At 52.8% G+C, this 11,288-nt stretch overlaps 1 protein-coding gene across 1 annotated transcript; it reads left to right on the plus strand.

Annotated features, from left to right (window-relative positions):
- Nucleotides 1–563: 563 nt before the first annotated feature.
- On the plus strand, nucleotides 564–4,650 carry LOC136157133 (uncharacterized). Its single transcript, XM_065919149.1, has 2 exons — nucleotides 564–2,094; nucleotides 3,883–4,650. Exon 1 carries the CDS (start codon nucleotides 564–566, stop codon nucleotides 2,028–2,030), a length of 1,467 nt encoding a protein of 488 aa, XP_065775221.1. The 3' UTR covers nucleotides 2,031–2,094; nucleotides 3,883–4,650.
- The last annotated feature ends 6,638 nt before the right edge of the window (nucleotides 4,651–11,288 follow it).

Genomic DNA, 11,288 nt, shown 5'->3' on the forward strand with positions numbered 1-11,288 from the left:
CTCCTAGGGCCCCGTAACGGGTGCGCACTTACTGGGCCCTCCCGGTCACCAGCTGGTGGGGAGACGTCCCCAGCGGCTGAGTAGACCTCCGGCTCCGGCCTCCGGCTTCGGCCTTCCCGGGCCCCTGCAGTCGTGAAGAAGACGTTCTCCACGACTGCACGGACCTCCGGCTCCCCTTGACTCGTCCGAAGACGTTCGGACGGCGGGGGTTGCCTCCACGCCCCGTGGTCGCCATGGGATCGACAGCCTCCAAACCCGACCTCCAATACTCCACCCCCTTAGAGTGCCTGCTGGCTAACCTGCGGACCCTAAGACTAAAAGGATATATCCGCCCCAAGCAGCTCACCTTTCTGTGTTCACAGGCCTGGCCTCAATATTCCCTAGATAATGGCTCACAATGGCCAGCCGCAGGGACATTAGACTTTAACGTCCTCCGTGATTTAGATAATTACTGCCGGAGAACGGGAAAATGATCTGAGGTCCCCTATGTCCAGGCCTTTTGGACGTTGCGCTCTCGCCCCACCCTGTGCACCACCTGCGCTCCTAGCCAGATCCTACTCACCATGGCCCCCCCGACTCCACCGTCCCGGGCCAACCCAACTACCCCCGCCTCTGAGTCCTCTGCTTTCTCCGTTCCCCCGGAAGATCTGGTGGCCCCTCCTCCCTATGCCTCTCCGGCTGTCCCCCCCCCTTCCTCTCCGGCTGTCCCCACCCCTTCCTCTCCGGCTGTCCCCACCCCTTCCTCTCCAGTTCCCGCCCCCTCCCCCTCCGCTCCGGCCCCTTTTGTCCCTGCTCCCGCCCGCGAGATTCCACTGCCGGCCCCAGACCCTCCGGCCCCTTACCCTATCTTGTACCCTCCCCTCTCCCCCGTCACTCCCTCCGCTTCTCCGGTTAGCTCCCACACTCGCTCCAAGGGCTATCTGGTAGCAGAGGATGGTTCCCATAGCAACCCTCCAAGAGCCTCCCCTCCCCCTCCCCCAGCCCCGCTACTCCCTCTGCGGCAAGTAGCGGGAGCCGACGGCCTGGCCCAGGTTCACGTCCCCTTCTCTCTCCAAGACTTAGCACAGATTGAGGCCAAGCTGGGATCCTTTTCCTCCAACCCCACTCAGTACATTAAGCAGTTTACTAGTCTGACCCGCGCCTACGCCTTAACATGGCAGGACGTATATGTCATCCTGGGGTCTACCACCACCCCCGAAGAGAGGCAGGCCATTTGGACGGCAGCCAGGGCGCAAGCTGATCAGCGTCACTGCGCCAGCCCCTCCCCCGAGCGTCCCCCGGGAGCTCAGGCAGTTCCTGACACCGACCCTAATTGGAACTACCAGGAAGGGGGTGGCGGCCAGCTGCGGGTACGCTATATGATAGAGTGCATTCTCGATGGGATGGAAACGTCCTCTCATAAGGTTGTAAACCTCCTCAGACTAGATGAGGTGACTCAGGGGCCCGACGAAAACCCAGCCATGTTTCTTAATCGGCTGACTGAGGCCCTTGTTCAATACACTAGACTGTCCCCTGAGTCCCCCATTGGGGCAGCTACCTTGGCCAATCGTTTTATCTCCCAATCCGCACCTGACATCCGAAAAAAGCTGGCCAAGGCTGAGGACGGCCCTCAGACCCCTATTCGAGACCTGGTAAAAATGGCCTTTAAGGTTTACAATGCTCGTGAAGAAACTGCTGAGGCCAGTCGAAAGGCAAGGCTCAAGCAAAAGGCCGAATTTCAGGCGAGCCTCCTAAACCAGCAAACCCAGGCCTTGGTAGCAGCCCTGCGGCCGGCGGCGGGCTCGGGGCCCCGAAACCCCCCTCCGGGGGCCTGCTTCAAGTGCAGCCAAGAAGGACACTGGGCCAAGATGTGCCCCAATCCGCGGCCTCCTTCCAAGCCGTGCCCGTTGTGCAAACAGCGAGGACACTGGGCTAGCGACTGTCCCCAGGCCTCTCGGGCCCCGACCTCTAGGGGCCGGAGACCAGAGCGCCCCAGGGAGACTTCCTGCCCTCCTCCGGCCTTAGAGCTGCTGAGCTTCGACGATGACTGACGCCGCCCAGACTCGGGAACCCCGATAACCCAAGCCGAGCCCAGGGTAACGCTCCAGGTAGCGGGTAAGTCTATCAACTTTCTAGTTGATACGGGGGCTACCTATTCGGTCCTTCCCTCTTTCGGGGGCACTTTATGTCCTTCCCAGGTTTCGGTTATGGGCATTGACGGCCAACCCTCGTGTCCGCTCCAGACCCAACCACTATCCTGTCAATTAGATTCCTGCCTATTTACCCATTCCTTTCTGGTCATCCCCTCCTGCCCTACTCCTCTCTTGGGGAGAGATATTCTCGCTAAGCTAAAGGCCACTCTTCACCTAACTCCAGAATCGGCTCCCACGTCAGGGGCCTTCCTGATGCTACTTGTTGACCCTCCAACCTCTTCTGTTAATCCTGAGGTCTGGGACACCCGGGTCCCGGTGGTGGCCCGGCACCACCCTCCAGTCCTCATCCGGCTAAGGGACCCCACCTGTTTCCCAGCCCGGCCCCAGTTTCCTCTATCTACCCATAACCTCAGGGGGCTAAAGCCCATCATCGACCGCCTCATGGGACAGGGTCTCCTGATCCCCACGACCTCCCCCTGTAACACGCCCATCCTCCCTGTTAGAAAGGCTTCAGGAGACTACCGGCTAGTGCAGGATCTCCGCCTGATCAATGCGGCGGTGGTCCCTGCCCATCCACTTGTTCCTAACCCCTACACCCTCCTTTCTTCCATACCTCCCGAAACCTCTCACTTCACCGTTATTGACCTCAAAGATGCCTTTTTTACCATCCCACTCCACCCCGACTGCCAGTTCCTCTTTGCTTTCACCTGGACTGACCCCGACACCCAGTTAACCACACAACTCACATGGACCGTACTCCCTCAGGGGTTCAGAGACAGTCCCCATTACTTCGGGCAGGCTCTGTCCCGGGACCTGGCCAAATGCTCGCTCCGTCCTAGCACCCTTCTCCAATACGTAGACGACTTGCTCCTCTGCAGCCCCTCAGAAGAGACCTCCCGACGACATTCTGCAACTCTTCTTAATTTCCTCGGTTCTCAGGGCTACAGAGCCTCACAATCCAAAGCTCAACTGACTCAGACTTCTGTTGTCTATCTAGGCCTCCAAATCACCCCTACCACTAAGGCCCTGACAGCAGATCGGTGTAGCCTCCTCAGGTCCCTCTGCCCTCCGGCCAACGGAGACCAGATATTGTCCTTCTTGGGACTGACGGGATTCTTCCGACACTGGGTCCCAAATTACGCCACTCTGGCCAAACCCCTATATGCCGCCGCTAAAGAGACTCCCACGGGACCACTGTCTTCCCCCACCGAAGTGGCTCAGGCCTTCCACGCTTTACGCTCAACCCTATTGGCTGCATCCCCTCTCTTTTTTCCCAATCCCAACTATCCCCACCATTTATACACTGATGAAAAGGGAGGGATAGCCTTTGGAGCCTTGGTGCAGCCGATTGGCCCTGAACTGCTGCCTATTGCTTACATATCCAAACAACTTGACCCCACAGCCCGGGGATGGTTCCCCTGCCTGCGGGCACTAGCAGCAGCGACAACATTGTACGCTGATGCCAAAAAGCTGATTCATGGTCAGCCCCTGACCATCTTCTCACCTCATCGCCTTGGTGATCTTCTAGCCTCTAGATTTCTATCTGACCTCAGCGAATCCAGGCTCCAGCAGTTTCACCTGGTATTTTTGGACAATCCACAAGTTTCCGTGGGTCGCTCTCCACAATTAAACCCGCTTTCCTCATTGCCCTCCCTCCCCCTTTCCTCAAAACCCCCAGCCCACTCATGCCCAGAGGTCCTTGAGTCCCTTATGCAACCACCTCACAACCTGTTTTCCGAACCTCTACCAGATCCAGAGCTAACTTTGTTCGTCGATGGGAGCTCAAAGAGAGATCCCGACGGGAACCGAAGGGCGGCTTATGCTGTGGTAACCACCCGAGAAGTCCTGGAGGCTCAGCCCTTGCCAGCTGGGACGACCTCTCAGAAGGCTGAACTAACAGCCCTAACTAGAGCCTTACACCTAGCAAAAGGAAAAAGGGCCAATATTTACACAGACTCCAAATATGCCTTCATGATTGCCCATTCTCACGCGGCAATCTGGAAAGAGCGGGGCTTCCTGACCACTAAAGGATCCCCCATCTGTAATGCCCCCCACATTACTCGACTGTTAGATGCCTTATCCCTGCCCAAAGAGGTCGCTATCATACTCTGCAAGGGACACCGAAATACTCAAGATGCTGTCGCTCTGGGTAATAATATGGCAGACCAAGTGGCTCGACAAATCACCTTACAACAAGCCCCCGAGCCCTTGCTGACTTTGAGATCCACCCTCAACCCAGATTATTCCAGCAAAGAAGCCAGAGCCTTGCTGGCACAGGAAGGGGCTCAGAGGCACCCGTCGGGATGGATATTACTCCATAATAAACCGGTGCTTCCTGAGCGCCAGGCTAAGGCCATAATATCCCAAATCCACAATACCCTCCACATCGGACCAAGGGCTCTCTTTTCCTTTCTCAGCCCTGTCTTTTCTCCCCTACATCTCAGACAGACCATATATGCTGTCCACCGCTCCTGCCTAACATGTGCTTCCACTTCTCCTCCAGGAGGACTCCGACCCCCACAAGAGACTCACCAGCTAAGGAAACATATGCCCGGGCAAGATTGGCAGATAGACTTCACCCACATGCCCAGACATCGAACCTACCGCTATCTGCTGGTCTTAGTAGACACCTTTTCAGGATGGGTCGAGGCCTTCCCCACGGCCCGAGGGACAGCAGCGGCGGTGGCAGAGGTCTTGACGACCCATCTCATTCCCAGATTTGGGTTGCCAAACTCTCTCCAGTCTGACAGTGGGCCTGCATTCATCTCACAAATCTCCCAGCAGGTGGCTACAGCCCTGGGCATCGACTGGCATCTCCACATTCCCTATCGGCCCCAATCGTCAGGCAAGGTAGAGCGGGTAAACGGCATCATCAAGACGCACCTGACCAAGCTCGCCTCAGAACTGCGGCTGTCTTGGGTCGACCTCCTCCCTCTGGCGCTCACTCGCATTCGCACCACACCACACTCCAAAACAGGTTTGACCCCTTTTGAACTGCTCTACGGCAGGCCCTACCTCCTGACTCACCTCCCAGAGGGAGAGGCTCCCCCACTCGCGGGATACCTCCCCCTCTTCTCCCTCTTACGATCCTTGCTGAGAGAACACGCAGACCGGGTCCTGCCACAACCGACGGACGACAAAGGACTAACTCAGCCTCTGGCCCCGGGAGATCAGGTACTGCTAAAAGCCTTAAATCCCCGCCCGCTACAACCTCGCTGGACGGGGCCCCATACTATAATCCTCACCACCCCCACGGCAGCCAAACTTCTGGGACACGAGCCCTGGTATCACCTAACCCGGCTCAAACGAGCTCCCCCGGGTCTCCCGGAGACAGGGGTGGCCGCAGCCCAGGCCCCTCCTCCCAATTACTCCTACCGCTCCACCCTCACGGGGCCGACCAAACTGACTATCACCCGAACCCCTCTGTCGTCGATCCCAAAATAATTGAGAGACCACCTCCCGATATCCGATGCTGACCTGGCATCACCCGCTGTGGCTGCTAACAGTCACAACTCTGGCCATAATTTTTGCCATTGGATTAGCGGCCGCGGCCCCCCGCGATTGGTCCTCCACTCTTCGACTGTCCCTGGCCCTCACATATCTAGCCATCTGCTTCCTACTCCTGGGGTGCTATTCCCTTGGGACACCCTGACCTGGTTACCAACTCCATCCATACAAGACTCACAAGGTTGATTGTCCGCCATACCCCTTCACCCCTACCTCAAAACAATGCGGGGCTCTCTGCTCTGGGTTACTCTGGGGGTATTGGGGGTCCTACAAAAAGGGGGGCACACCAACCAAAACCCCCACCAGCCTTTTCAAGTCACCTGGATCTTAAAAAATGGAGAGACCTACGAAGAGCTAAACCAGACCACAGCCACCCAACCAAAAGATAAGTGGTGGCCGGACCTATACTTTAACCTTACAAAGTTAATCGAACAATCAGGATACTCCAAGTGTAGGGTCAGGTCCCTCGGGTTTTATGCCTGCCCGGGACACCAGCGGGGAGACATAAAGACCTGTGGGGGAATGGTGAGCCGCTACTGTAAATCCTGGGGCTGTGTCACTTCCAACGATGGGTACTGGAAGTGGTCGGTGACCAAGCCAGATCTGATCAATATGTCCTTCACGGGCCCTCTCCCGAAATCAGGTTGGCAGGGGCAACCCTCCAACCAAGGGCAATGTAGCGACCAGGTCCGACTATCATTTACACAGCAGGGATGGACTGAAAATAGATGGATTTCCGGGCTGTCCTGGGGGGTAGTGATATATGATACCTATGGCACGGGAAGCAATAGCGCAACGTTATATGTCCAGCAAGTCCTGCAACCCGCCCAGACCCCTGCTGTGGGGCCCAACCAAGTTATTTCACCCCCCAGCCCCTCACCACAAGGGACAGATGCCATGAAGGTTGTGACCTCACCTGCCCCTACCCCCTCTCTTCAGCTAACCCGGACAGACCCACTGGAAACCCAAGAACCCCTGTGGGACTTGATCAAAGAAACCTACGGGGCCCTCAACCACTCCAATCCTAATGCAACCCAATCCTGCTGGCTTTGTTACACCTCACACCCACCTTACTACGAGGCCGTGGGCTTAAATGCCACCTACAACTTATCCTCTCTCTCCAACCCACCGCAGTGTTCTTGGGGAGATCCAAGGTGGGCCTTACCATAAAAGAAGTATGGGGTTCGGGGACCTGCTTGGGCACGATTCCTACGGATAAACAAACCCTATGCACCCAGACTGACAATGACACCAGTTTCATCAATAAGACATACGTCATACCCGAAATCGGGGGGGGGTGGGTATGCTCACAGACTGGGCTGACGCCCTGTCTCCATTTGGCTGTCTTCGACCAGAGCAGGGAATTCTGTGTCATGGTAGTGGTAGTACCCAAAATTACATACCACCCAGAAGAGGTCCTCTACAACTTTTGGGACCGAGACACCCCAGCTCCTAGGCATAAGAGGGAGCCCGTTACGGCTATTACCCTAGCAACGCTGTTCGCCCTGGGGGCAGCCGGAACGGGTACGGGCATTGCTTCCCTCACCACGCAACATCAGGGCCTGATCACCCTGAGAGTCGCCATTGATGAAGACATTGCACGAATAGAAAAGTCTATGATGGCCTTAGAAAAATCCCTAACCTCTTTGTCAGAAGTGGTGTTACAAAACAGACGAGGCCTAGACCTGATCTTTTTACAACAAGGGGGCCTCTGTGCAGCCCTCAAGGAAGAGTGTTGCTTTTACGCAGACCATACAGGGGTAGTAAGAGAATCCATGGCCAAGGTAAGAGAAGGACTAGAGCGCAGAAAGAGGGAACGGGAAGCCCAGCAAGGTTGGTTCGGATCATGGTTCCAAAACTCCCCCTGGCTGTCCACCCTGCTCTCGACCTTAATGGGACCACTTATAATCCTCTTGTTGCTCTTAACTTTCGGGCCCTGTCTCTTAAATAGGCTCTTGGCCTTTATCAAACAACGGCTCAACACGGTCCAGCTGATGGTGTTGCGACAGCAGTACCAAGGGCTTCCAACAAACATTCCGTGACAAAATTAGCGGCAGACGCTCCCTGCCATCCCGGCCACACCCTACCCCTCGCCGCCCCCGTTCAGCAGGAAGAAGCCAGAGAGAACCGGCGCCCCTTGTCCTATAGCAAAAAGGCCGGGATGAAAGGTCGGGTGTGTTGAGACCTGCCCTGAAAAAGTGCCACAGACAGGTTCCGGAGGCTGGCTAAACTTCCGGGGACCGACCGACCCCCCCCCTCCCCTTCAGCCTGGTACTACCAGGAACGGACACAGAGCCCTTGGACACCCACCGCCGCTGTAGCCCGAGCTTTCTTCCTTATATAGAAGGACCTGACCTGGACGCCTGGCCTTGATATAAAACCTCTCCCCACCTCTCCTTCCTCGCAGACTCCCTTTGTCTCCTCACTCACCCGCCCCTCCCCGGGAGTTCTGCCCGAGAGCGACCGCCCAATAAAGGCCTTCACCACCGGTCCTTAGAGGTGGCTCTTTCTTCCCGCGGCGTTTTCTAACACCACCATCCACATCAAGCCATTTTGACAAGCAGAGGAGGAAAAACAGGTTGGGAATGGAAGGTCAACTGGCCCCATCACTCTGTTTCTGCTTATTAATTTCAGAATAAGGTTTTTATTTAGACTTTTTAAGCACATGCTCATTTTCATGTCATCTATAATAATTAAAAAAAAAAGAAAGAAAGAAAAAGCAAACCTTTCTACCAAGAAATCACCATTTTCAACATTTGGTACATAACATCCTGGGCATCTCTTCCAACATTTATGCAGCACAAACATTCAAAATAGAAGAGGTGGTCTATTTGGGGGAAAGATTATATGAAACATCCTACTTTTTTACCTATTTGTTTTCTGTTTTCTAACCCTCCCACCCTACAGCCTAGATTGGAAATATCCATGAGGGTGGGAAATTTGATTATTTGTTCACCATGGAATCCTCAAAACACAGTGTCTGACACATGGTAGGTTCTCAAAATATATGTTGAATATTGACATATTTCAATATTGTTGGATGTCTTCATGATTCTTTTACCTCAGAGGTCAGTGGCTTCCCCAGGGTATATTTTGGGTTGATCACCGCACATCTTTTATTCTGGGACATTTTGTTCTATTAACATTTTCTTATCTTAACAAAGTTTTTTTTCTATTATATCCTTGAGTTTACTGTTCCATTTTCCTATTTTCTTCTTCAGAAACAGTGATTGTGGGTATGTGGGTCTCCTTTGTCTCCATGCCTATCATCTTATTTGCAATCATTATTTAGAGTTGATTTTTCCATTTCATTTTGTGCAGTGATCTCAATATACATACTATCTGTATTAGTATGTATTAGTACTATCACATATATACTATCTGTATTAGTATGTATTAGTACTATTACTATTAGTAATAGTAAATAAAATACTATTTATTTTCTAGTATTTTTCCCTGTATGTTTACTTTCCTTACTTTAAAGGCACATCTTTCCTTAAGTCTTGTGTTCTTGGGCTGGCATTGCTCAGGCAGGCTCTTTAAGGCATCTGCTCTCTGGGTTGCAGTAAAATTCTGGCTGCCCATTCCCCATCCCTCCCCAGCTTTCTCCCTGGGGGCTTTCCTTGGATAGAAGTCCAGATCACGGGCAACAGAAATAGACTACCAGAATATCAATTTATCTTTCAGCTACCCCTTCACCCCAACCTTGCTATAAGCAGTGGGTAACTTGTGGTAGAAATAAAGGCATTTCCAACCTGGGCTGCCCATGGATCTCAACTCTCTAAGAATCCTTGAGTGTGCTCTTCTTGGTGTTAACAGATAGTTTAAAAGAAACACAAACTGTTATGAGAGGTGGAGGCTGCAAATGTCCACCATTGGCTCACTTCCTGATCTCAATCTAGATTTCCTAGCACTAGCCAGGAATGTTTCATAGTTTGCAGTGTGATGCTGTGACAGTTTCCTATTTTGTTGACAACGGATTGTGTTCCTTCTATTTTCCCCTTTGCTAGTTTAGATGGAGTTGAAACAAGGGGGACAACCAGTCCTACCAGTTCTACAGCAGTACCAGGTTGATCAGAGGGGTCACAGATGGACCAGGTGAAAGAGATATCTGCAACTGCAAATCTTGGGTCTAAAGTCAGCTGAAGGCCTATGATGCTCTCAGCTCTCTAGGTTGGCCTCCCAATCACCTGTCTCTATGGTGAAGCCGCTGATTCATGCACATACCATGTGCTCCACTAATGATGCTTTCCCTGGTCATGCTACCTTCTCCTCCCTGTTACAGTAGGTGCCACGTGGCCCTCAGTGCCTGGGCCACACACCCATTAATATTAAGCTTCCTGAGCATAGTGGAAGCCTGGCGTGCTGCAGTCCATGGGGTTGCAAAGAGTCGAACACAACTGAGCAACTGAACTGAACTGAACTGAAAGTAGTGGGATGTCCCAGTGATTTGCAGGCATGAGCAGGTGCCCCAAATGGATGACTAAGTAGGAGACCTCTCTTGGGAAACAGCAGATTTCAGTCTTCCTGTTGTAGAAAAGAAGAATTTGTGTTGGTGAAGGAAACGGCTTCAGAGCAATCTCCAACTATCCAGTTGGCTAACTTGGGCTATTCTTGTGGGCAAAACTGGAGAAATGATGGGAATGTAGCTCATACTCCCAGTGGGGGAGAAAAGAGCTCCCATTTCCTTCCACAGCTGGAAGCTTCCCTATTGCTATGAGATGAGAGATAGAAATCCTTCCAGCAGCATGTTGTACAAACCCCAGGTCTTTTCAGTTGGCCTCCTTGCCCAACCAGTTTCCATTCTTCTGCCCCTGACATGTCTCCTACTCATAAACTTTTCTTCAATGCATAGAACCTTAGTAAAAATATCCTGAGTCAACCATTTTGAGTATAAAATGCCACATCTACTTCGATCTTTGAGTTAGCTATCAAGTTAGGACAGCAGAAATAAACAACCAGTCCCCTGGGGTGGGGTCATTGTACTGCCGATTTCTGGCTACATTTCCCATGATCTTTTAGTTCAAGTTCAGTTCAGTTGCTCCGTTGCGTCCGTATCTCTGTGCCCTCATGGACTGCAGCAGGCCAGGCTTCCCTGTCTGTCACCAGCTCCCAGAACTTGCTCAAACTCATGTCCATCGAGTCGGTGATGCCATGCAACCATCTCATCCTCTGTTGTCCCCTTATCTTCCCACCTTCAATCTTTCCCAGCATCAGGGTCTTTTCCAAGGAGTCAGTTCTTAGCATCAGGTGGCCAAAGTACTGGAGTTTCAGCTTCAGCATCAGTCCTTCCAATGAATATTCTGGACTCATTTCCTTTAGGATTGACTGGTTGGATCTCCTTGCAGTCCAAGGGACTCTCAAGAGTCTTCTCCAACACCACAGTTCATGGGAATGCACATTTACAACAGGACAGGGTGGGGTAGCTTCTATTCAATGAGTGGACAGTGCTAAGATTTTTGTGTTTTTTGCAGTTGGTATGTGTTTTTTAAATGTCTGGCAAAGTTCAATTCAATGAATTCTGTTGACCACGTACAGTGACACCCCAATGCACACAATTCGACTGTGTCATTTCTGCAAACTGTTCTCATGTGAATGCAACAGGACAAATTCAGAGCCCAAGCTGGGGGGACTCGGTCTGCTGAGGCC

Source organism: Muntiacus reevesi, chromosome 2 (assembly GCF_963930625.1).
Source record: "Muntiacus reevesi chromosome 2, mMunRee1.1, whole genome shotgun sequence".
Taxonomy (NCBI): Eukaryota; Metazoa; Chordata; class Mammalia; order Artiodactyla; family Cervidae; genus Muntiacus; species Muntiacus reevesi.